The sequence below is a fragment of the Somniosus microcephalus genome, chromosome 8 (genome assembly GCF_052327205.1).
Source record: "Somniosus microcephalus isolate GS21.2 chromosome 8, FLI_Smic_1.0, whole genome shotgun sequence".
NCBI lineage: Eukaryota > Metazoa > Chordata > Chondrichthyes > Squaliformes > Somniosidae > Somniosus > Somniosus microcephalus.
In genome coordinates, this window is record NC_140994.1 from 9,567,425 (window position 1) to 9,593,885 (window position 26,461).

The 26,461-nt window shown below is 50.6% G+C and overlaps 1 protein-coding gene across 1 annotated transcript in view; it reads left to right on the forward strand.

Moving 5' to 3' along the window:
* Nucleotides 1–21,110, forward strand: part of LOC147113295 (A-type potassium channel modulatory protein KCNIP2) — a 37,592-nt gene extending 16,482 nt beyond the window's left edge. Inside the window, exons 5-7 of the mRNA XM_085994199.1 lie at nucleotides 2,445–2,549; nucleotides 7,205–7,267; nucleotides 14,127–21,110. Of these exons, the coding sequence (XP_085850325.1) occupies nucleotides 2,445–2,549; nucleotides 7,205–7,267; nucleotides 14,127–14,174 (216 nt within the window). The 3' untranslated portion in view covers nucleotides 14,175–21,110. The remainder of the gene's footprint in view (nucleotides 1–2,444; nucleotides 2,550–7,204; nucleotides 7,268–14,126) is intronic.
* The last annotated feature ends 5,351 nt before the right edge of the window (nucleotides 21,111–26,461 follow it).

The window sequence follows — 26,461 nt, forward strand, 5'->3', positions numbered from 1 at the left end:
GATCCTGTATCTAGCTCCATTTTAACTGGGGACCCTGCTATCGTGAGGGTAACCCAAATGGTCTGGTAATCTTCTTTGGCAATTACATTATGTAATTTGAGACAGCTTAGTCTCTTGTTTTCGGAGTCGCTATCGCTCTTCTGGTCTTCGGAGCTACTGTCCGTCATCATTTGTACCTTTCTATACTTTTCTTTATTGATTTTTTTTTTTCCTGTCCGTGGTTTTTTTTGTCCAGATCGGCATACCCGTGCAATGTGTCCAATCTTTCCGCATTGCCTGCATGCTTTGTCCTTGAACCAGCAGTCCCTCTGGTCATGGGTGGATCTGCCGCAGCGATAACATCTCTCGAAACCCTGTGTCATTTCATGGGTGCCGAAGTCCTGTGTCTTTTGTTGTATCTCTGCAGCTCCTCTTGCGGCTGCTTCGTATGATACAGCCATACTGAAAGTCTTGTCCAGTGTTAAATCTTTTTCAGAAAGCAGCCTTTTCTGTGTTCCTTCACTTAGGAGACCGCAGATGAATTTGTCTCGAAGATAATCTGCTAGTCCTGCCCCGAATTGGCAGTGTTTTGATAGCTTTCTTAATTCGGTGAGGTAATCAGCATTACTTTCATTCTTGTGTTGATTTCTCTTGAAGAATTTGAATCGTTCCGCTATCAGCAGCGGTGTTGGGTTTAAGTGCTCCTGTAGGGTATCAACAATTTCTTTAAAATTCTTGTCCTTTGGTTTGGCTGGAGTGATTAAATTTCGTAACAGCCCGTATGTCTTTGCGCCCATTAGATTTAGCAGTACTGACGCTTTTTTTTCATTTTCTATTCCATTTGCAGTGCAATATACCTCCACTCTTTCCACATATGTGGTCCAATCTTCTATCTCGTTATCAAAAACATCAATATTGCCAGACTTAGGCATCCTAGAAAAAAAATGGCACTTCCCGCACTTTTCTTTCTTTTCTGCAGAAAAGATATGGCGCTTCCCGCGCTTCCCCGCCGCTGCTGCCGATGACAACGCTGTTTCCCGCGGTTTCCGTTCTTTTTATTTATTTATTTACAGTTGGAGACTCGTTCCCGCCGGACTCTCTCTCTAGGTCTGAACGCCGACCTGCTTGCAGCGCCGGCCGTCTTCCGAGTGCTCCCTCCCCGTCTGTTACTGCTTGCCTCCGCCTTCGCTGCTTGGCCTAGCTGCAGAGCCAGCCGCTGGGGCCCCAGCCCGACGCCCAGGAAGGATTATTGCAGTACCTGCCACCAGTTTGACTAGCTGGTGAAACCACAGCTTTTTCTTTTTCTTGATTTTTCTTCAACTTTGGACGCCAGAGGAATCGATGTCCTTGAGGTGCTGCCGAATTGCAGGTAAGTCCGTTTCCAATTCGTCGCCACTGTTGTGTCCGTGTGTTAATAGAGACACTGAAGACAGGAGTTGGTTTCACAGGTGTTTACTGAACAAAGTCTGGAGGGGAACTAACTGATACAACACAATATACAGGCTTATATAGCCCGAGTGGCCATTACCGGCATTACAGTACACATGGGGCTCTTAAAGGCACATACACTACAGCACTCATTTCATGGAGAAGGCACAGGACTTCATATCACTACTGTAGATGTGCATTAAGGGATCAGTAAAGCCTTGACATGCGTGGTGTTTGTGTTCAGAGCCCAATAGGACATTGGGCATTGGTGTCAGAGGCCCAGGTTACAAAAACAAATGATAAGTGTGCCAGGTCTTGACGTTACTGGGTGGGCCTGGACTCTGACGGGAATCCTAAATCACACCAAGTCCCGTTCACCCATCACCCACTATGCACTCTGACCTACATTGGCAATGTCTCAATTTTAAAATTCTCACCCATGTTTTCAAATCCTTCCATGGCCTCACCCCCCTCCTTCTGTAACCTCCTACAAACCTCCGAGATCTCTGCGCTCCTCCAAATCTGGTCTCTTGCACGTCGCTCCACCATTGGCAGCCGTACCTTCAGCTGCCTGGGCCCTAAACTATGGAAATCCCTCCCTAAACCTCTCCGCCTCTCTCTCCTCCTTTAAGGCGCTCCTTAAAACCGACCTCTTCGACCAAGCCTTTGGTCACCTGTCCTACTATCTCAATAAGTGGCTCGGTGTCAAATTTTGTTTGATAATCGCTCCTGTGAAAGGCATTGGGACGTTAAAGGCGCTATATAAATGCAAGTTGTTGTTGTTGAATTCAAATGAAGCATCAACAGCAGGAATTCCCTCGGGGTGGGGGGGGAGGGTTTTCCCGGTCAGCCACACAAACTGCGGTTCCCGCCGTCTTATGCCGACCAATCAGGAGAATTTCCCGAGGAAATTCATCCCAATGTGCTGTGCTCCTAATGACCTGGTGGCTGGCCATATATGGATCGATTGGAGTTGATCTGAAGAGAGATGGCGATTTCCTCCTGACTGTTTCTTTTTGGTTTGATTTGTTTTCTAGGAAATGTTGGATATTATGAAATCCATTTATGATATGATGGGAAAGTACACCTACCCTACAGCGAGGGAGGAATCCCCACAGGAGCATGTCGAAACGTTCTTCCAGGTAAGCTGTGACAGGCTGAAAACAATTCGTATCTGCAGAGACAATGTAGAGGGAGCTTTACTCTGTATCTAACCTGTGCTGTACCTGCCCTGAGAGTGTTTGATGGGACAGTGTAGAGGGAGCTTTACTCTGTATCTAACCCATGCTGTACCTGCCCTGGGAGTGTTTGATGGGACAGTGTAGAGGGAGCTTTACTCTGTATCTAACCAGTGCTGTACCTGCCCTGGGAGTGTTTGATGGGACAGTGTAGAGGGAGCTTTACTCTATCTAACCCGTGCTGTACCTGCCCTGGGAGTGCTGATGGGACAGTGTAGAGGGAGTTTTACTCTGTATCTAACCCATGCTGTACCTGCCCTGGGAGTGTTTGATGGGACAGTGTAGAGGGAGCTTTACTCTGTATCTAACCCGTGCTGTACCTGCCCTGGGAGTGTTTGATGGGAGAGTGTGGAGGGAGCTTTACTCTGTATCTAACCCGTGCTGTACCTGCCCTGGGAGTGTTTGATGGGACAGTGTAGAGGGAGCTTTACTCAGTATCTAACCCGTGCTATACCTGCCCTGGGAGTGTTTGATAGGACAGTGTAGAGGGTGCTTTACTCTGTATCTAACCCGTGCTGTCATAAGAACATAAGAACATAAGAAATAGGAGCAGGAGTAGGCCATACGGCCCCTCGGGCCTGCTCCGCCATTCAATAGGATCATGGCTGATCCGAACCTAGACTCACGTCCACTTCCCTGCCCTCTCCCCGTAACCCCTAATTCCCTTATCAGCTAGGAAACTGTCTATCTCCATTTTAAATTTATTTAATGTCGCAGCTTCCACAGCTATCTGAGGTAGCAAATTCCATAGATTTACTACCCTCTGAGTGAAGAAGTTTCTCCTCATCTCAGTTTTGAAACGGCAGCCCCTTATTCTAAGATTATGCCCCCTAGTTCTAGTCTCACCCATCAGTGGAAACATCCTCCCCGCATCCACCCGATCAAGCCCCCTCACAATCTTATATGTTTCGATAAGATCGCCTCTCATTCTTCTGAATTCCAATGAGTAGAGGCCCAACCTACTCAACCTTTCCTCATAAGTCAACCCCCTCATCTCCAGAATCAACCGAGTGAACCTTCTCTGAACTGCCTCGAGAGCAAGTATATCTTTTCTTAAATATGGAAACCAAAACTATACGCAGTATTCCAGGTGTGGCCTCACCAGTACCCTGTATAACTGAAGCAAGACTTCCCTGCTTTTATACTCCATCCCCCTTGCAATAAAAGCCAAGATTCCATTGGCCTTCCAGATCACCTGCTGTACCTGCATACTAACCTTCTGTGTTTCATGCACCAGGACCCCCAGATCCCTTTATACTGTAGCACTTTGCAGTTTCTTTCCATTTAGATAATAACTTGCTCTTTGATTTTTTCTACCAAAGTGCATAACCTCACACTTTCCAACATTATATTCCATCTGCCAAATTTCTGCCCACTCACTTAGCCTGTCTATGTCCTTTTGCAGGTTTTTTATGTCCTCCTCACTCACTGCTTTCCCTCCCATCTTTGTATCATCGGCAAACTTGGATACGTTGCACTTGGTCCCCTCCTCCAAATCGTCAATATAGATTGTAAAGAGTTGGGGTCCCAGCACTGACCCCTGCGGAACACCACTAGTTACTGATTGCCAACCCGAGAATGAACCATTTATCCCCACTCTCTGTTTTCTGTTAGATAGCCAATCTTCCACCCATGCCAGTATATTACCCCCAATCCCGTGATTTTTTATCTTGTGCAGTAATCTTTTGTGTGGCACCTTGTCAAATGCCTTTTGGAAGTCCAAATACACCACATCCACTGGTTCCCCTTTATCCACCCTGTTTGTTACGTCCTCAAAGAATTCGAGCAAATTTGTCAAGCATGATTTCCCCTTCATAAAACCATGCTGACTCTGTCCGATTAAATTATGTTTATCCAAATGTCCTGTTACTGCTTCCTTAATAATGGACTCCAACATTTTACCAACCACAGATGTTAGGCTAACTGGTCTATAGTTTCCAGCCTTTTGTCTACCTCCCTTTTTAAATAAGGGCATTACATTAGCAGTTTTCCAATCTGCTGGGACCTTTCCTGAATCCAGGGAGTTTTGGAAAATTACCACCAATGCATCCACAATCCCTACCGCTACTTCTCTCAAGACCATAGGATGTAAGCCATCAGGTCCAGGGGATTTATCCGCCTTAAGTCCCATTATCTTACTGAGTACCATCTCCTTAGTGATTTTAATCGTGTTTAGCTCCTCCCCCCCTATAGCCCCCTGTTTGTCCAGTGTTGGGATATTTTTACTGTCCTCTACTGTAAAGACTGATACAAAATAGTTGTTCAGCGTATTTGCCATCTCCATGTTCCCCACTACTAATTTCCCGGCCTCGTCCTCTAAGGGACCAACATTCACTTTAGCCACCCTTTTTCTTTTTATATAACTGTAGAAACTCTTGCTATCTGTTTTTATATTTTTTGCTAGTTTACTTTCATAATCTATCTTCCCTTTCTTAATTAATCTTTTAGTTATTCTTTGCTGGCTTTTAAATGCTTCCCAATCTTCTATCCTCCCACTAGATTTGGCTACTTTATATGCCCTTGTTTTCAGTCGGATACTATCCTTTATTACTTTACTTAGCCACAGATGGCTGTCTTTTCTTTTACGCCCCTTTTTCCTCAGTGGAATATATTTTTCTTGAAAGTTGTGAAATATCTCCTTGAATGTACACCACTGCTCCTGTACCATCTTACACCTTAATCTATTTTCCCAGTCCACTTTAGTCAACTCTACTCTCATACCTTCATAGTCTCCTTTATTTAAGCTTAGTACGCTGGTTTGAGATCCAACACTCTCACCCTCCAACTGAATTTGGAATTCAACCATGTTATAGTCACTCATTCCAAGGGGATCCTTTACTAGGGCATTTTTTATTAATCCTGTCTCATTACACAGGACCAGATCTAAGATTGCCTGCCCCCTGGTTGGTTCAGTAACATACTGCTCAAGGAACCCGTCCCTAATGCACTCTATGAACTCTTCCTCAAGGCTGCCCTGCCCAATTTGATTTGTCCAGTCAATATGAAAGTTAAAATCTCCCATGATTATAGCTGTTCCCTTATTACAAACCCCAACTATTTCCTGATTATTACCTGACTATTACCTGCCCTGGGAGTGTTTGATGAGACAGTGTAAAGGGAGCTTTACTCTGTATCTAACTCATACTATACCTGCCCTCGGAATGTTTGATGGGACAGTGTAGAGGGAGCATTACTCTGTATCTAACCTATGCTGTACCTGCCCTGGGAGTGTTTGATGGGGACAGTGTAGAGGGAGCTTTACTCTGTATCTAACCCGTGCTGTACCTGCCCTGGGAGTGTTTGATGGGACAGTGTAGAGGGAGCTTTACTCTGTATCTAACCTGTGCTGTACCTGCCCTGGGAGTGTTTGATGGGACAGTGTGGAGGGAGCATTACTCTGTATCTAACCCGTGCTGTACCTGCCCTCGAAGAATTTGATGGGACAGTCTAGAGGGAGCTTTACTGGGGCGGAGGTGGAAAGGGTGGCCAGCTTTAAGTTCCTCGGAGTCCACATCACGGAAGACCTCTCCTGGTCCCTCAACACCTCCTCTCTGGTGAAGAAGGCCCAGCAGCGCCTATATTTCTTGAGGAGGCTGAAGGGATGTAATCTGTCACCCCCGATCCTCTCTAACTTCTACCGCTGCACTAGAGAGAGCATCCTGACAAACTGTATCACGGTATGGTACGGCAGCTGTAGCTCCCATGACCGGAAAGCCCTGCAGCGGGTAGTCAAAACTGCCCAACGCATTACCGGCACCCGGCTACCGACCATAGAACATATATATCAGAAACGCTGCCTACGGAGGGCACGGTCCATCATCAAAGACCCTACCCACCCCAGCCACAGTCTGTTCGCCCTCCTACCATCTGGAAGACGCTGCAGATGCATTCGCACCCGTACGACCAGATTTAGGAACAGCTTCTTTCCCAGGGCTGTCATCCTACTGAACTCCACAAATAAACACTAAAGCCTGCACATCTGCCGATGCACTTTATTAAGGTCATATTTATGCTAATATATATGTACAAATGTATGTTGAAATGTTTAAGTGTCCTAATCCAAATTGTACACTCTCGGGAGCTGCAAGCCTACATTTCGTTGTACTGCACTTGTGCACTAACAATGACAATAAAAGTTGATTTGATTTGATTTGATTGATTGATGCTGTACCTGCCCTGGGAGTGTTTGATGAGACAGTGTAAAGGGAGCTTTACTCTGTATCTAACTCGTGCTATACCTGCCCTCGGAGTGTTTGATGGGACAGTGTAGAGGGAGCATTACTCTGTATCTAAGCTATGCTGTACCTGCCCTAGGAGTGTTTGATGGGACAGTGTAGAGGGAGCTTTACTCTGTATCTATCCTGTGCTGTACCTGCCCTGGGAGTGTTTGATGAGCTCAGTAACTCAGCTCCACCAGCAGGAAATTGTTAATCGTCGATTTTCACATTAATATATAATGAGGCGCAGAGAAGATAATTGAAACCTTTGATGATAAGCTCCTTGTCTGACAACAATTCATTTTATTGTAATTTCACTCTGTGTCTCTTTTTGTACCACAGAAAATGGACAAAAATCAGGACGGAGTGGTAACTATCGAAGAGTTCATCGAAACTTGTCAAAAGGTGAGATACCTGAACCCCAGGTGAGATACCTGTATCCCAGGTGACATACCTGACCCCAGGTGAGGTACCTGAATCCCCAGGTGAGATACCTGAGCTCCAGGTGAGATACCTCAACCCCAGGTGAGATACCTGAATCCCAGTTGAGATACCTGAACCCCAGTTGAGATACCTGAATCCCAGATGAGATACCTGAACCCCAGGTGAGATACCTGAACCAGTTGAGATACCTCAACCCCAGGTGAGATACCTGAACCCCAGGTGAGATACCTGAACTCCAGGTGAGATACCTGAACTCCAGGTGAGATACCTCAACCCCAAGTGAGATACCTGAACCCCAGTTGGGATACCTGAACCCCAGTTGAGATACCTGAACCCCAGTTGAGATACCTGAACTCCAGGTGAGATACCTGAACTCCAGGTGAGATACGTCAACCCCAGGTGAGATACCTGTACCCCAGCTGAGGTACCTCAACCCCAGGTGAGATACCTGAACCCCAGTTGAGATGCCTGAACCCTAGTTGAGATACCTGAACCCCAGGTGAGATACCTGAACCCCAGTTGAGATACCTGAACCCCAGGTGAGATACCTGAACTCCACGTGACATACCTGAACCCCAGGTGAGATACCTGAACTCCAGGTGAGATACCTCAACGCCAGGTGAGATACCTGAACCCCAGTTGAGATACCTGAACCCCAGGTGAGATACCTGAACCCCAGTTGAGATACCTGAACCCCAGGTGAGCTACCTGAACCCCAGGTGAGATACCTGAACCCCAGGTGAGATACATGAACCCCAGGTGAGATACCTAAACTCCAGGTGACATACCTGAACCCCAGGTGAGATACCTGAACTCCAGGTGAGATACCTGAACCCCAGGTGAGATACCTGAACTCCAGGTGAGATACCTGAACTCCAGGTGAGATACCTCAACCCCAGGTGAGATACGTGAACCCCAGTTGAGATACCTGAACTCCAGGTGAGATACCTGAACTCCAGGTGAGATACCTCAACCCCAGGTGAGATACTTCAACCCCAGGTGAGGTACCTCAACCCCAGGTGAGATAAGTGAACCCCAGTTGAGATACATGAATCCCAGGGGAGATACCTGAATCCCAGGGGAGATACCTGAATCCCAGGGGAGATACCTGAACCCCAGGTGAGATACCTGAACCCCAGGTGAGACACTTCAACCCCAGGTGAGATACCTCAACCCCAGGTGAGAGATACGTGAACCCCAGGTGAGATACCTGAATCCCAGGTGAGATACCTGAACTTCTCTCTGGTTCTGTAAATCCCAGACGCTGCACTTTTTATACATGAGGGTTTGTTCTGTAAGAAAACGGTTGCGTTCCAAAGAGTGATCCCGCTCTCGTCACCAGCCTCTCTGTCCTTGCTCACCTCTTTCTATTTCATCGAGACATCTCCGCTGCTCCCTCCTCCAATCTTTCCTGTCCTGTTGGTCCTAAGCTCCACATGTCCCATCCTACACACTGTACCCTCCTGGAATCATTGCTGTATTAAACCCAAGACACAGCACACACCCTCCTCCTCTAACTCATTCCCTCCCTGTCTGTCTATCTACTCTCTGTCTGTCTGCTCAGTCTGTCTGTCTGCTCAGTCTGTCTGTCTGCTCACTATGTCTGTTCACTGTCTGTCTGCTCACTGTCTGTCTGCTCACTGTCTGCCTGCTCACACTCTGTCTGCTCACACTCTGTCTGCTCACACTCTGTCTGCTCACACTCTGTCTGCTCACTCTCTGTTTGTCTGTCTGCTCACTGTCTGTCTGTCTGCTTACTATTTGTCTGCCTGCTCACTGTCTGTCTGTCTGTTCACTGTCTGCCTATCTAATCTCTGGTTGTCTGCTCACTGTCTGTATGTCTGCTCATTGTCTGTCTGTCTGCTCACTGTCTGTCTGTCTGCTCACTGTCTGGCTGTCTGTCTGTCTGCTCACTGTCTGTCTGCTCACTCTCTCTTCTCACTGTTCATCTGTCTGTTCACTGTCTGTCTGGTAACTGTCTGTCTACCTACTCTCTGTCTGTCTGCTCACTGTCTGTCTGTCTGCTCACTGTCTGTCTGTCTGCTCACACTCTGTCTGCTCACACTCTGTCTGCTCACACTCTGTCTGCTCACACTCTGTCTGCTCACACTCTGTCTGCTCACACTCTGTCTGCTAACTCTCTGTTTGGCTGTCAGCTCACTGTCTGTCTGTTTACTGTTTGTCTGTCTGCTCACTGTCTGTCTGTCTGCTCACCGTCTGTCTGCTTACTGTCTGTCTGTCTGCTCACTCTCTGTCTGCTCACTCTCTGTCTCTGCTCACTGTTCGTCTGTCTGTTTACTGTCTGTCTGGTAACTTTCTCTGTCTGCTCATTGTCTGTCTGCTCACTCTGTGTCGGCTCACTCTCTGTCTGCTCACTCTCTGTCTGTCTGCTCACTATTTGTCTGTCTTCTAACTGTCTGCCTGCTGATTGTCTGTCTGCTCACTGTCTGTCTGCTCACAGTCTGTCTGTCTGCTCACAGTTCGTCTGTCTGTTCATTGTCTGTCTGCTCACTGTCTGTCTGCTGACTTTCTGTTTGTCTGTCTGCTCACTGTCCGTCTCTCTGCTCACTGTCCGTCTGTCTGCTCACTGTTCATCTGTCTGCTAACTGTTCATCTGTCTGCTAACTGTTCGTCTGTCTGCTCACTGTTCGTCTGTCTGCTCACTGTCTGTCTGTCTGCTCACTGTCTGTCTGTCTGCTCACTGTCTGTCTGCTCACTGTCTGTCTGCTCACTGTCTGTCTGTTCACTGTCTGTCTGTTCACTGTCTGTCTGTCTGTTCACTGTCTGTCTGTCTGCTCACTGCCTGTCTGCTCACTGTCTGTCTGCTCACTGTCTATCTGCTCACTGTTCGTCCGTCTGTTCACTGTCTGTCTGCTCACTATCTGTTTGCTCACTGTCTGTCTGTCTGCTCACTGTCTGTCTGTCTGCTCACTGTCTGTCTGTCTGCTCACTGTCTGTCTGTCGGCTCACTCTCTGTCTGTCGGCTCACTGTCTGTCTGTCCGCTCACTGTCTGTCTGTCCGCTCACTGTCTGTCTGTCCGCTCACTGTCTGTCTGTCCGCTCACTGTCTGTTTTTCTGCTCTCTGTCTGTCTGCTCTCTGTCTGCCTGCTCGCTGTCTGTCTGTCTGCTCGCTGGCTGTCTGTCTGCTCACTGTTTGTCTGCTTACTGTCTGTCTGTCTGCTCAGTGTCTCCATGCTCAATTTTGGACACATGTGGAATGGAACAGGACCAGCATCAAACCCGAGCCCTTCCCCGCTCCTTGGCACTCCGTGTTCGCATTGCACATTTTGTAAATTTCTCTCCTGTTCTTCCCCTCCCCTTACTTTTGGAGTTCAGTAACTGTTATGTAGGAAAACACAGCAAGATCCCACAACAGCAATGTGATCATGACCAGATAATCTGTTTTTAGTGATGTTGTTTGAGGGATAAATATTAGGCAGGACACCGGGGAGAACTCCCCCTGCTCTTCTTCGAAATAGTGCCATGGTATCTTTTACATTCACCTGAGGGGGCAAATGGGGCCTCAGTTTAACGTCTCATCCGCAAGACGGCACGTCTGACAGTGCAGCACTCCCTCAGTACTGCCCCTCCGACAGTGCAGCACTCCCTCAGTACTGCCCCTCCGACAGTGCGGCGCTCCCTCAGTACTGCCCCTCTGACAGTGCAGCACTCCCTCAGTACTGCCCCTCCGACAGTGCAGCGCTCCCTCAGTACTGACCCTGCGACAGTGCAGCGCTCCCTCAGCACTGCCCCTCCGACAGTGCAGCACTCCCTCAGTACTGCCCCTCCGACAGTGCAGCACTCTCTCATTACTGACCCTGCGACAGTGCAGCGCTCCCTCAGTACTGCCCCTCCGACAGTGCAGTGCTCCCTCAGTACTGCCCCTCCGACAGTGCAGCACTCCCTCAGTACTGCCCCTCCGACAGTGCAGCACTCCCTCAGTACTGCCCCTCCGACAGTGCAGCACTCTCTCATTACTGACCCTGCGACAGTGCAGCGCTCCCTCAGTACTGCCCCTCCGACAGTGCAGCACTCCCTCAGTACTGCCCCTCCGACAGTGCAGCACTCTCTCATTACTGACCCTGCGACAGTGCAGCGCTCCCTCAGTACTGCCCCTCCGACAGTGCAGTGCTCCCTCTGTACTGCCCCTCCGACAGTGCAGTGCTCCCTCAGTACTGCCCCTCCGACAGTGCAGCACTCCCTCAGTACTGCCCCTCCGACAGTGCAGCGCTCCCTCAGTACTGCCCCTCCGACAGTGCAGCCCTCCCTCAGTACTGCCCCTCCGACAGTGCAGCACTCCCTCAGTACTGCCCCTCCGACAGTGCAGCACTCCCTCAGTACTGCCCCTCCGACAGTGCAGCGCTCCCTCAGTACTGCCCCTCCGACAGTGCAGCACTCCCTCAGCACTGCCCCTCCGACAGTGCGGCACTCCCTCAGTACTGCCCCTCCGACAGTGCAGCACTCCCTCAGTACTGCCCCTCCGACAGTGCAGCACTCCCTCAGTACTGCCCCTCCGACAGTGCAGCGCTCCCTCAGTACTGCCCCAACGACAGTGCAGCACTCCCTCATTACTGACCCTGCGACAGTGCAGCACTCCCTCAGCACTGCCCCTCCGACAGTGCAGCACTCCCTCAGTACTGCCCCTCCGACAGTGCAGCACTCCCTCAGCACTGCCCCTCCGCCAGTGCGGCACTCTCTCATTACTGACCCTGCGACAGTGCAGCACTCCCTCAGTACTGCCCCTCCGACAGTGCAGCACTCCCTCAGCACTGCCCCTCCGACAGTGCAGCACTCCCTCAGTACTGCCCCTCCGACAGTGCAGCACTCCCTCAGCACTGCCCCTCCGCCACTGCGGCACTCTCTCATTACTGACCCTGCGACAGTGCAGCGCTCCCTCAGTACTGCCCCTCCGACAGTGCAGCACTCCCTCAGTACTGCCCCTCCGACAGTGCAGCACTCCCTCAGTACTGCCCCTCCGACAGTGCAGCGCTCCCTCAGTACTGCCCCTCCGACAGTGCAGCACTCCCTCAGTACTGCCCCTCCGACAGTGCAGCGCTCCCTCAGTACTGCCCCTCCGACAGTGCAGCACTCCCTCAGTACTGCCCCTCCGACAGTGCGGCGCTCCCTCAGTACTGCCCCTCTGACAGTGCAGCACTCCCTCAGTACTGCCCCTCCGACAGTGCAGCACTCCCTCAGCACTGCCCCTCCGACAGTGCGGCGCTCCCTCAGTACTGCCCCTCTGACAGTGCAGCACTCCCTCAGTACTGCCCCTCCGACAGTGCAGCACTCCCTCAGCACTGCCCCTCCGACAGTGCGGCGCTCCCTCAGTACTGCCCCTCTGACAGTGCAGCACTCCCTCAGTACTGCCCCTCCGACAGTGCAGCACTCCCCCAGTACTGCCCCTCCGACACTGCGGCGCTCCCTCAGCACTGCCCCTCCGACAGTGCGGCGCTCCCTCAGTACTGCCCCTCCGACAGTGCGGCGCTCCCTCAATACTGCCCCTCCGACAGTGCAGCACTCCCTCAGTACTGCCCCTCCGACAGTGCAGCACACCCTCAGTACTGCCCCTCCAACAGTGCAGCACTCCCTCAGTACCGACCCTCCGACAGTGCAGCACTCCCTCAGCACTGCCCCTCCGACAGTGCGGCGCTCCCTCAGTACTGACCCTGCGACAGTGCAGCGCTCCCTCAGTACTGCCCCTCCGACAGTGCAGCGCTCCCTCAGTACTGCCCCTCCGACAGTGCAGCGCTCCCTCAGTAGTGCCCCTCCAACAGTGCGGCGCTCCCTCAGTACTGCCCCTCCGACAGTGCAGCACTCCCTCAATACTGCCCCTCCGACAGTGCAGCACTCCCTCAGTACTGACCCTCCAACAGTGCAGCACTCCCTCAGCACTGCCCCTCCGACAGTGCAGCGCTCCCTCAATACTGACCCTGCGACAGTGCAGCGCTCCCTCAGTACTGCCCCTGTGACAGTGCAGCACTCCCTCAGTACTGACCCTCCGACAGTGCAGCACTCCCTCAGCACTGCCCCTCCGACAGTGCGGCGCTCCCTCAGTACTACCCCTCCGACAGTGCAGCGCTCCTTCAGTACTGACCCTCCGACAGTGCAGCACTCCCTCAGTACTGCCCCTCCAACAGTGCAGCGCTCCCTCGGTACTGCCCCTCCGACAGTGCAGCACTCCCTCAGTACTGCCCCTCCGACAGTGCAGCATTCCCTCAGTACTGTCCCTCTGACAGTGCAGCACTCCCTCAGTACTGCCCCTCCGACAGCGCAGCGCTCCTTCAGTACTGACCCTCCGACAGTGCAGCACTCCCTCAGTACTGCCCCTCTGACAGTGCGGCACTCCCTCAGCACTGCCCCTCCGACAGTGCGGCACTCCCTTAATACTGTCCCTCCGATAATGCGGCGCTCCCTCAGTACTGCCCCTCTGACAGTGCAGCACTCCCTCAGTACTGCCCCTCCGATAGTGCAGCGCTCCCTCAGTACTGCCCCTCTGACAGTGCAGCGCTCCCTCAGTACTGCCCCTCCGATAGTGCAGCACTCCCTCAGTACTGCCCCTCCGATAGTGCAGCGCTCCCTCAGTACTGCCCCTCTGACAATGCAGCACTCCCTCAGTACTGCCCCTCCGATGGTGCAGCGCTCCCTCAGTACTGCCCCTCTGACAGTGCAGCACTCCCTCAGTACTGCACCGGGAGTGCCGGCCTGGATTTTGTGCTCGCACTCCTCAAACTCAGAGTCCTGATTCGGGGGCCTGAGTGGTTTTTTCATAAGGTGTGTGTGTGTTAACCACTAATTGTTTTTCCTCTTTTTTTGGCCTAGGATGAAAATATCATGAAGTCGATGCAGCTTTTCGAGAACGTCATCTAGAGGTCGGAGGTGGAGCCGAGGTCAATGGTGGGTTGACCTCTGACTCCTTGCCCTCCTTCCTTGGCAGTCGCCTTGATTGATGGGCCTTCCCTTGGGTCTTGGACTTGTCCAATGGGGAGCTTCAGCTTCTCCGATCAGAATGAATTTGGTGGTGGGGGTGGGGGATTACATTGTTGGACTTTCCGATAACCACAGAGAGAGAGAGAGAGAGAGAGAGAGGGGAAAAAAGGACTTTGCAACACACGTTTTGTACTTTTCTCAAACCCCCACAGGCTGCTCGAGCGCGTGAAGGGTGCGACATCGAGAATCTTCATGGAATAGCGGCTGTGAGGCGCGTGTGTCACATTACACATGCACGACGACAGAAGACACACGGCTCTTCACAGCATGTTACTGTATCACACTATAAGCATCTTTATACGATAATACCAGATATAATGGTACCAAAAAGAGGAAAAGCACCATCTATGTTCCATCTGTCATGTTACCTGCTTTGAGAAGCCGGACCCACGAAACAAAATGTCTTCACTGCCCCTTTCAGCTCTGTGATCTGAGTTCAAATAGCACCCAGCATGTTGGAATGAAAACCTCACAGGACAGTGTAGAGGGAGCTTTACTCTGTATCTAACCCGTGCTGTACCTGCCCTGGGAGTGTTTGATGGGACAGTGTAGAGGGAGCTTTACTCTGTATCTAACCCGTGCTGTACCTGCCCTGGGAGTGTTTGATGGGACAGTGAAGAGGGAGCTTTACTCTGAATCTAACCCCGTGCTGTACCTGTCCTGGGAGTGTTTGATGGGACAGTGTAGAGGGAGCTTTACTCTGTATCTAACCCGTGCTGTACCTGCCCTGGGAGTGTTTGATGGGACAGTGTAGAGGGAGCTTTACTCTGAATCTAACCCCGTGCTGTACCTGTCCTGGGAGTGTTTGATGGGACAGTGTAGAGGGAGCTTTATTCTGTATCTAACCCGTGCTGTACCTGCCCTGGGAGTGTTTGATGGGACAGTGTAGAGGGAGCTTTACTCTGAATCTAACCCCGTGCTGTACCTGTCCTGGGAGTGTTTGATGGGACAGTGTAGAGGGAGCTTTACTCTGTATCTAACCCGTGCTGTACCTGCCCTGGGAGTGTTTGATGGGACAGTGTAGAGGGAGCTTTACTCTGTATCTAACCCGTGCTGTACCTGCCCTGGGCGTGCTTGATGGGGCAGTGTAGAGGGAGCTTTACTCTGTATCTAACCCGTGCTGTACCTGCCCTGGGAATGTTTGATGGGACAGTGTAGAGGGAGCTTTACTCTGTATCTAACCCGTGCTGTACCTGCCCTGGGAGTGTTTGATGGGACAGTGTAGAGGGAGGTTTGCTCTGTATCTAACCCGTGCTGTACCTGCCCTGGGAGTGTGTGATGGGACAGTGTAGAGGGAGCTTTACTCTGTATCTAACCCGTGCTGTACCTGCCGTGGGAGTGTTTGATGGGACAGTGTAGAGGGAGCTTTACTCTGTATCTAACCCATGCTGTACCTGCCCTGGGAGTGTTTGATGGGACAGTGTAGAGGAGCTTTACTCTGTATCTAACCCGTGCTGTACCTGCCCTGGGAGTGTTTGATGGGACAGTGTAGAGGGAGCTTTACTCTGTATCTAACCCATGCTGTACCTGCCCTGGGAGTGTTTGATGGGACAGTGTAGAGGGAGCTTTACTCTATATCTAACCCGTGCTGGACCTGCCCTGGGAGTGTTTGATGGGACAGTGTAGAGGGAGCTTTACTCTGTATCTAAGCCGTGCTGTACCTGCCCTGGGAGTGTTTGATGGGACAGTGTAGAGGGAGCTTTACTCTGTATCTACCCCGTTCTGTACCTGCCCTGGGAGTGTTTGATGGGACAGTGTAGAGGGAGCTTTACTCTGTATCTAACCCTTGCTGTACCTGCCCTGGGAGTGTTTGATGGGACAGTGTAGAGGGAGCTTTACTCTGTATCTAACCCGTGCTGTACCTGCCCTGGGAGTGTTTGATGGGACAGTGTAGAGGGAGCTTTACTCTGTATCTACCCCGTGCTGTACCTGCCCTGGGAGTGTTTGATGGGACAGTGTAGAGGGAGCTTTACTCTGTACCTAACCCGTGCTGTACCTGCCCTGGGGGTGTTTGATGGGGACAGTGTAGAGGGAGCTTTACTCTGTATCTAACCCGTGCTGTACCTGCCCTGGGAGTGTTTGATGGGACAGTGTAGAGGGAGCTTTACTTTGTATCTACCCCGTGCTGTCCCTGCCCTGGGAGTGTTTGATGGGACAGTGTAGAGGGAGCTTTACTCTGTATCTAACCCGTGCTGTCCCTGCCCTGGGTGTGTTTGATGGGACAGTGTAGAGCTTTACTCTGTATCTAACACGTGCTGTACCTGTCCTGGGAGTGTTTGACGGGACAGTGTAGAGGGAGCTTTACTCTGTATCTAACCCGTGTTGTACCTGTCCTGGGAGTGTTTGACGGGACAGTGTAGAGGGAGCTTTACTCTTTATCTAACCCGTGCTGTACCTGCCCTGGGAGTGTTTGATGGGACAGTGTAGAGGGAGCTTTACTCTGTATCTAACCCGTGCTGTACCTGCCCTGGGAGTGTTTGACGGGACAGTGTAGAGGGAGATTTACTCTGTATCTAACACGTGCTGTACCTGCCCTGGGAGTGGTTGATGGGACAGTTTAGAGGGAGCTTTACTCTGATCTAACCCCGTGCTGCACCTGCCCTGGGAGTGTTTGACGGGACAGTGTAGAGGGAGCTTTACTCTGTATCTAACCCGTGCTGTACCTGCCCTGGGAGTGTTTGATGGGACAGTGTAGAGGGAGCTTTACTCTGTATCTTAACCGTGCTGTACCTGCCTTGGGAGTGTTTGATGGGACAGTGTAGAGGGAGCTTTACTCTGTATCTAACACATGCTGTACCTGTCCTGGGAGTGTTTGACGGGACAGTGTAGAGGGAGCTTTACTCTGTATCTAACCCATGCTGTACCTGCCCTGGGAGTGTTTGATGGGACAGTGTTGAGGGAGCTTTACTCTGTATCTAACCCGTGCTGTCCCTGCCCTGGGAGTGTTTGATGGGACAGTGTAGAGCTTTACTCTGTATCTAACACGTGCTGTACCTGTCCTGGGAGTGTTTGACGGGACAGTGTAGAGGGAGCTTTACTCTGTATCTAACCCGTGTTGTACCTGTCCTGGGAGTGTTTGACGGGACAGTGTCGAGGGAGCTTTACTCTGTATCTAACCCGTGCTGTACCTACCCTGGGAGTGTTTGATGGGACAGTGTAGAGGGAGCTTTACTCTGTATCTAACCCGTGCTGTACCTGCCCTGGGAGTGTTTGACGGGACAGTGTAGAGGGAGATTTACTCTGTATCTAACCCATGCTGTACCTGCCCTGGGAGTGTTGGATGGGACAGTGTAGAGGGAGCTTTACTCTGTATCTAACACGTGCTGTACCTGCCCTGGGAGTGGTTGATGGGACAGTTTAGAGGGAGCTTTACTCTGATCTAACCCCGTGCTGCACCTGCCCTGGGAGTGTTTGACGGGACAGTGTAGAGGGAGCTTTACTCTGTATCTAACCCGTGCTGTACCTGTCCTGGGAGTGTTTGATGGGACAGTGTAGAGGGAGCTTTACTCTGTATCTTAACCGTGCTGTACCTGCCTTGGGAGTGTTTGATGGGACAGTGTAGAGGGAGCTTTACTCTGTATCTAACACATGCTGTACCTGTCCTGGGAGTGTTTGACGGGACAGTGTCGAGGGAGCTTTACTCTGTATCTAACCCATGCTGTACCTGCCCTGGGAGTGTTTGACGGGACAGTGTAGAGGGAGCTTTACTCTGTATCTAACCTGTGCTGTACCTGCCCTGGGAGTGTTTGATGGGACAGTGTAGAGGGAGCTTTACTTTGTATCTACCCCGTGCTGTCCCTGCCCTGGGAGTGTTTGATGGGACAGTGTAGAGGGAGCTTTACTCTGTATCTAACCCGTGCTGTCCCTGCCCTGGGACTGTTTGATGGGACAGTGTAGAGCTTTACTCTGTATCTAACACGTGCTGTACCTGTCCTGGGAGTGTTTGACGGGACAGTGTAGAGGGAGCTTTACTCTGTATCTAACCCGTGTTGTACCTGTCCTGGGAGTGTTTGACGGGACAGTGTAGAGGGAGCTTTACTCTGTATCTAACCCGTGCTGTACCTGCCCTGGGAGTGTTTGATGGGACAGTGTAGAGGGAGCTTTACTCTGTATCTAACCCGTGCTGTACCTGCCCTGGGAGTGTTTGACGGGACAGTGTAGAGGGAGATTTACTCTGTATCTAACCCATGCTGTACCTGCCCTGGGAGTGTTGGATGGGACAGTGTAGAGGGAGCTTTACTCTGTATCTTAACCGTGCTGTACCTGCCCTGGGAGTGTTTGATGGGACAGTGTAGAGGGAGCTTTACTCTGTATCTAACACATGCTGTACCTGTCCTGGGAGTGTTTGACGGGACAGTGTAGAGGGAACTTTACTCTGTATCTAACCCGTGCTGTACCTGTCCTGGAAGTGTTTGATGGGACAGTGTGGGGGAAGTTCCTCCATTTCCTCCGCTCACATCCCTCACCGGGACTGACACAAAACTTATCAAAAAGGTTTAAACAGGTCTTTCTCTGCAAGCTGACCATCCTAAATTTGTCTCTAATTTTACTGGAATTTCTTCAAGGACCCTCACCTTTTGAGTGACATCATCAGCTGAACTCCGCCAGTGTTGGCAACAGCAGTCAGCTGATCTATGACATCATCAGTGGAAGAGTCCATTTCAGGGAAAAGGGGAAGCATTGTGAATTTAGCAATATCATTTAACGTTTATATATATATATAGAAAGGATGTTTATCATTGGTTCGACAAAGGACGATCATTACTTGGGGAATTTATAAATTAATGTTACTGCAACAGCAACAACAACTTACATTTACATGGCACCTTTAACATCATGAAACATCCCAAGGTGCTTCACAGGAGCGATTATCAAACAAAATTTGACACCGAGCCACATAAGGAGATGTTAGGACAGATGACCAAAAGCTTGGTCAAAGAGGTAGGTGTTTAAGGATCGTCTTAAATAAGGAGAGAGAGGCGGAGAGGTTTAGGGAGGGAATTCCAGAGTTTAGGGCCCAGGCAGCTGAAGGCACGGCCGCCAATGGTGGAGCGATTATAATCAGGGATGCTCAAGAGGGCAGAATTGGAGGAGCGCAGAGATCTCGGAGGGTTGGAAGAGGTTACAGAGATAGAGAGGGGTGAGGCCATGGAGGGATCTGAACACGACAATGAGAATTACTAGCTCGGGATGAGAGGACCTGAAGTACTAGGGCAAGTCCCTTTGAGATCATTTCCTTGAATGCGCATTAAGCAATGAAAACACTTTGCTATCCACCCCAAGGTGAGGCTCTGGTTTTATGGAATGGGAGTTAAGAGAATTTAATCACGGAGAACACCAAAGGGTCTGTGAAGCTCCATCAATGATCCTTCTCATACTCATTGCTTAGTCTCACAGGGAGAAGCGGAAGAAAGCAAGAAAACCGACCCATCAGTGGGTTGTTATGCGCCCAGTCCTGCACTCGCCAATGACTAATGGGCAAATCCGTTGAGCCCTACTTCCTGAAGAGAAGATCTCCGGATCATGACTCTTCCACAGGCGGGAACTTGGAGCACACTTACCTTCTCCCGTTGGCTTTCCAAACCGATGGAGGGAAGCGGCAAAGGCTGATCGGGGGAAATTGTTCCTTGTCATGAGGGTGTTTGAATCCCAGCGGATACAAGTCAAAAACCGAGGAAGTTAGAAGTGAGAAGGGAAGTCGGGGGTGGGGGGAAAATTTTAATACACAAGAGGGGGGATCGAGTTGTGGAACTAGTTACATAGAAACATAGAATTTCTCACAGCGCCAGGGACCCGGGTTCGAATCCGGCCTCGGGTGACTGTCTGTGTGGAGTTTGCACATTCTCCCCGTGTTTGCGTGGGTTTCCTCCGGGTGCTCCGGTTTCCTCCCACAGTCCAAAGATGTGCGGGTTAGGATGATTGGCTATGATAAATTGACCCTTAGTGTTAGGGGGATTTAAATACGTGGGGTTACGGGGATAGGGTGGGATATGTGTTGGTGTAGGGGTTACGGGGATCGGGTGGGATATGTGTCGGTGCAGGCTCGATGGGCCGAAATGGCCTCTATCTGCACTGTGGGGTTTCTGTGATTTCTGTGATCTGTGATAGAAACATAGAAGATAGGAGCAGGAGTAGGCCATTCGGCCCCTCGAGCCTGCTCCGCCATTCAATGAGATCATGGCTGATCATCCAAACTCAGTACCCTGTCCCTGCCTTCTCCCCATATCCCTTGATCCCTTTAGCCTTAAGAAATATATCCAACTCCTTCTTGAATATATTGAATGAATTGGCCTCAACTGCCTTCTGTGGTAGAGAATTACACAGGTTCACCACTCTCTGGGTGAAGAATTTCCTCCTCATTTCTGTCCTAAATGGCTTATCCCTTATCCTTAGACTGTGACCCCTGGTTCTGGACTCCCCGACCATCAGGAACATCCTTCCTGCATCTAGTCTGTTTAGTCCTGTTAAAATTTTATAAGTTTCAATGAGATCCCCTCTCATTCTTCTAAACTCCAGCGAGTACAAGCCCAATCGACCCAATCTCTCCTCATACGTCATTCCTGCCATCCCAGGTATCAGCCTGGTGAATCTTCGCTGCACTCCTTCCATGGCAAGAACATCCTTCCTCAGATAAGGCGACCAAAACTGCACACAATACTCAAGATGTGGTCTCACCAAGGCCCTGTACAACTGCAGCAAGACATCCTTGTTCCTGTACTCAAACCCTCTCGCCATTTGCCTTCATAGTTCTTTCTGTAAAGGAGAAGGCTTCAGAGGCCACATTCCCTCAGGTTATTAAAATCTATTTTCCACTAATTCTGCCAGTTTTGAAGGTTGAGCCCAGGTTCACGTCTTATTTTTGGGGCTCCAATCGTTAACCTGAGTTGCGACAGATGGATCGATAGTTTGAGGGAGCAAGGCCTTCTGAATTATTGATTTGGCGTGTTTACAAATGTTAACCATTTGATTGCTTTCCCTGTAAATATCCTTTCAGGCCATTGCACAGCTCCTGCACCTGCTCTGCAGGAAAGGCCCAGGCTTCAATTAAGGCCTACTGATCCATATTGTTGCACAGCCTTCTCGAGGGCTCTGCTGCTAATCAACGCAGAAAACCAAACTGTGGCAGAATTTAGGCTTGGCCTTGGAACTAATGGCAGGGCGGCTGAGAGAATTTCCGATCAATCCTTCTGGCGGATGCGCTCCGTGTGGATACCCGATATGGAAGGGGTCTTTCAGGCAGATATTTGAACCCCACGGCGGCAATTCTGAGCTGCGTTTGAGTGAGTTGAATCACAACATTACGAGAGCAGGAGGGACAGAAGATGAGATTCACTTGGCGGTGAATGAAACATGTCTACCACACTCCGCGGTTTTAACGCGAGTTATCATTTTAAACTTTAGCCACGTGAAGGAACTGGGATTGTTCCTCCTTAGAGCAGAGAAGGTTAAGGTGAGATTTGAGGGTTCAAAATCTTGAAGGGGTTTTGACAGAGTAAATAAGGAGAAACTGTTTCCAGTGGCAGGAGGGTCGGTAACCAGAGGACACAGATTGAAGGTGATTGGCAAAAGAACCAGGGGCGACATCAGGGAAGAAAAATGTACGCAGCGAGTTGTTGTGATCTGGAACGCGCTGCCTGAAAGGGCGGTGGAAGCAGATTCAATAGTAACTTTCAAAAGGGAATTGGATAAATACTTGAAAAGGAAACATTTGCAGGGCTGTGGGGAAAGAGGATGGGGGAGTGGGACGAATTGGAGAGCTCCCTCAAAGAGCCGGCAAAGGCACGATGGGCCGAATGGCCGCCTCCTGTGCTGTAGGATTCTATGATTCTATAAAGTAAATTCCGCACTGTGTGGCATGTAAGGGTGCCAACTCTGGTTGGTTGTATTCGTGGAGGTTTCATCACATGACCTCCTGCCCCGCACAACCCCGCCCCCCTGCTCCCGCCATTGGCCGCTAACACGTCCATCCTCGCCCCGCCCCGCCTTCCCACGGCCAATCAGAAAGCGGACAGATTCTTCACTACCCGATTGGGCGATTCTTGACTGTCAGGCAAAACAGCCTTTCCTTCCCCCTTGTGGGATATTTTTATACCGACTAAACAAAAGTGTTCAAAGAAAACAATTTTTTTTAATGACCCCTTGATTTATTTTCTCCCGGGTGTTGCTAGCAGCAGCGCCCTGGAGATCAATGTTTAATTCCCGGAGCCTCTGGGGCGATCCTGGAGGATTGGCAAGTCCCCGACGTGGCGTGGTGATGTGGTGAATTTCAGCACCTGGTCCCAGCACAGGACAGAAAGTCCCTGGTGCCCCAGGCCCAGCGAGCCAGGCGCCAGAAACAGCACAAGGATCCACTCGGACAGGACAGCTTCCGAGGGGCAATTCCCCATCCTTGCTCCAACAACCACCTTAATCCGGGAGAGGCGGCGCTCCAGGTCCACGACAGCATCCAAGGAGAAATCGGAGCAATGTCCTATCCTTTGGGAATGCATATATTACGATAAATTAATAAAATCTGCATTTTCAAGTGGCCCTTTAAATAGGTGCAGTGGTGCAGAGGGTGGGCAACGTGAGGATCCCTTGGCACTGGACCCCTGACCGCTGGGATCTGGGTCCGAATGCAGCTCAGTCTAATGAGATGAGTCTCCTCGCTCTGCTGCAAGGGCTCCTGGTGGTCACGGACTGGCCCCACTTGGACTAAGTTGGCAGTCAGGATAGTGGTGCAAAATGGAATAAATAAACATGGTAATCATGTTTGATGGCACAATGTAGAGGGAGCTTTACTCTGTATCTAACCCGTGCTGTACCTGCCCTGGGAGTGTTTGATGGGACAATGTAGAGGGAGCTTTACTCATAAGAACATAAGAACATAAGAAATAGGAGCAGGAGTAGGCCAATTGGCCCCTCGAGCCTGCTCCGCCATTCAATAAGATCATGGCTGATCTGATCCTAACCGCCAATCCACTATGACAGGACTATCTCCTGAATCTAACAGCATTAGACACACGAAAACAGGAGCAGGATCAGGCTACACGGCCCCTGGGCCCGCTCCGCTACCCACAGGGCCATGACCTATCCGAACCTAGACTCATGTCCAAATTCCTGCCCGCTCCCCGTAACCCTTAATTCCCTTTTCTACTAGGAAACTGTCTATTTCGGTTTTAAATTTATGTAATGATGTAGCTTCGACAGCTTTTTGGGGCAGCATATTCCATGGACCCCCTTTGAGTGAAGTAGTTCCTCCTCATCTCAGTTTTGAAAGAGCAGCCCCTTATTCTAAGACTATGCCCCCTAGTTCTAGTTTCACCCATCATCTGGAACATCCTCCCTGCATCCACCCGATCCAACCCCTTCATAATCTTATATGTTTCAATAAGATCGCCACTCATTCTTCTGAACTCCAATGAGTAGAGTCCCAATCTACTCAACCTCTCCTCATATGTCCATCCCCTCATCCCCGGGATTAATCGAGTGAACCTTCTTTGTACTGACTCGAGAGCAAGTATGTCCTTTCTTAAGTATGGACACCAAAACTGTATGCAGTATTCCAGGTGCGGTCTCACCAATACCTTGTACAACTGAAGCAATACCTCCCTATGTTTGATGGGACAGTGTAGAGGGTGCTTTACTCTGTATCTAACCCGTGCTGTACCTGCCCTGGGAGTGTTTGATGGGACAGTGTAGAGGGAGCTTTACTTTGTATCTAACCCGTGCTGTACCTGCCCTGGGAGTGTTTGATGGGACAGTGTAGAGGGAGCTTTACTCTGTATCTAACCCGTGCTGTACCTGCCCTGGGAGTGTTTGATGGGGCAGTGTAGAGGGAGTTTTACTCTGTATCTAACCCATGCTGTACCTGCCCTGGGAGTATTTGATGGGACAGTGAAGAGGGAGCTTTACTCTATCTAACCTCTGCTGTACCTGCCCTGGGAGTGTTTGATGGGGCAGTGTAGAGGGAGCTTTACTCTGTATCTAACCCGTGCTGTACCTGCCCTGGGAGTGTTTGATGGGACAGTGTAGAGGGAGCTTTACTCTGTATCTAACCCGTGCTGTACCTGCCCTGGGAATGTTTGATGGGACAGTGTAGAGGGAGCTTTACTCTGTATCTAACCCATGCTGTACCTGCACTGGGAGTGTTTGATGGGACAGTGTAGAGGGAGCTTTACTCTGTATCTAACCCGTGCTGTACCTGCCCTGGGAGTGTTTGATGGGACAGTGTAGAGGGAGCTTTACTCTGTATCTAACCCGTGCTGTACCTGCCCTGGGAATGTTTGATGGGACAGTGTAGAGGGAGCTTTACTCTGTATCTAACCCATGCTGTACCTGCACTGGGAGTGTTTGATGGGACAGTGTAGAGGGTGCTTTACTCTGTATCTAACCCGTGCTGTACCTGCCCTGGGAGTGTTTGATGGGACAGTGTAGAGGGAGCTTTACTCTGTATCTAACCCGTGCTGTACCTGCCCTGGGAGTGTTTGATGGGACAGTGTAGAGGGAGCTTTACTCTGTATCTAACCCGTGCTGTACCTGCCCTGGGAGTGTTTGATGGGACAGTGTAGAGGGAGCTTTACTCTGTATCTAACCCGTGCTGTACCTGCCCTGGGAGTGTTTGATGGGACAGTGTAGAGGGAGCTTTACTCTGTATCTAACCCGTGCTGTACCTGCCCTGGGAGTGTTTGATGGGACAGTGTAGAGGGAGCTTTACTCTGTATCTAACCCGTGCTGTACCTGCCCTGGGAGTGTTTGATGGGACAGTGTAGAGGGAGCTTTACTCTGTATCTAACCTATGCTGTACCTGCCCTGGGAGTGTTTGATGGGACAGTGTAGAGGGAGCTTTACTCTATCTAACCTGTGCTGTACCTGCCCTGGAAGTGTTTGATGGGACAGTGTAGAGGGAGCTTTACTCTGTATCTAACCCATGCTGTACCTGCCCTGGGAGTGTTTGGTGGGACAGTGTAGAGGGAGTTTTACTCTGTATCTAACCCATGCTGTACCTGCCCTGGGAGTGTTTGATGGGACAGTGTAGAGGGAGCTTTACTCTGTATCTAACCCATGCTGTACCTGCCCTGGGAGTGTTTGATGGGACAGTGTAGAGGGAGCTTTACTCTAACCCGTGCTGTACTATGGGAGAGTTCCATTTTCCATCACCTTAAATTGAGCAAAACGTAAATGCTAAAACAAGAAAGTTCGCCTCCTCTGGTGAGCACTTGGTGTTTCCGCGGGGAGGGAGGGGCCTGCACTGTCCAGCTCCCCACCAAGTGCCTGAAGCACCCACACCTTGCACAGCTGGAGTGTCCGCTGTGGCCACTCACTGTAAATATCCCAGGGACACTGGGCGATCCAAGGATTTCAGCAGGACTTTCCCATGACCAGTAAAGATAAAGCGGAATGTAATCCCAAAATGCTGCGGCCCACGGATCGAGGCATTGGATGAGATGATTCCAATCATTGGGCCGTCATCCGAGAGGGCGGGCTAGGGTGCGTGGCCCCTTTAAGACCGCAGTGCGTTGAGTCTGCAAGTTATTCCTGTCACTTTGGGTGTTTTTTTCCCCCGGCAGGACCTGGGAATACCCATTCCTTCCTCCCAAAAACGGCCGCTACATCCCCTTTGAAACTTCCCGCAAAAATCGCTCACGACCTGGCTGCCCGGATCGGCCGAGAGGTCACATGACAGCTCGAGCATGTCCAAGCGCCACTCGCCCCTCCCCCAACCGAAAAATAAATAATCATCGCGCTCTCACGCGCATGTCTGCATGGAACGATCCACCCACCCCCCCCCCATCCCCCGCCCCCCGCCCCACTCCACCCCCTCTCACGAGACGCACGTGCAGCACGCCCGGTTCTGCCAAGGGTCCACGTGAAACCGCGGCACGGCTATTTCCCGTGCTCCCCGGCCCATGCCATGAGGACGCACTAACGAACCGTATAAGAGTGTTCGTGCCGGCATGTACTGTTCTGATCCTTGACCGAGGCCGCTCTGTGTAACTTCATTGTACAAGCATCTCCTTCGCTGCTCTATACTAAATGCTTAGCCATCCAAATATGTATATTTTGTAAGAAAATTAAATAAAAAAACAATTGCTATGCAAAAAAAAAGGTTTCCTGTTTGCTTTCGGACCAGCGCTTACCTGCAATATTTTGCACAATGTTGTTTTTGAAATAGTTATCTTACCTCT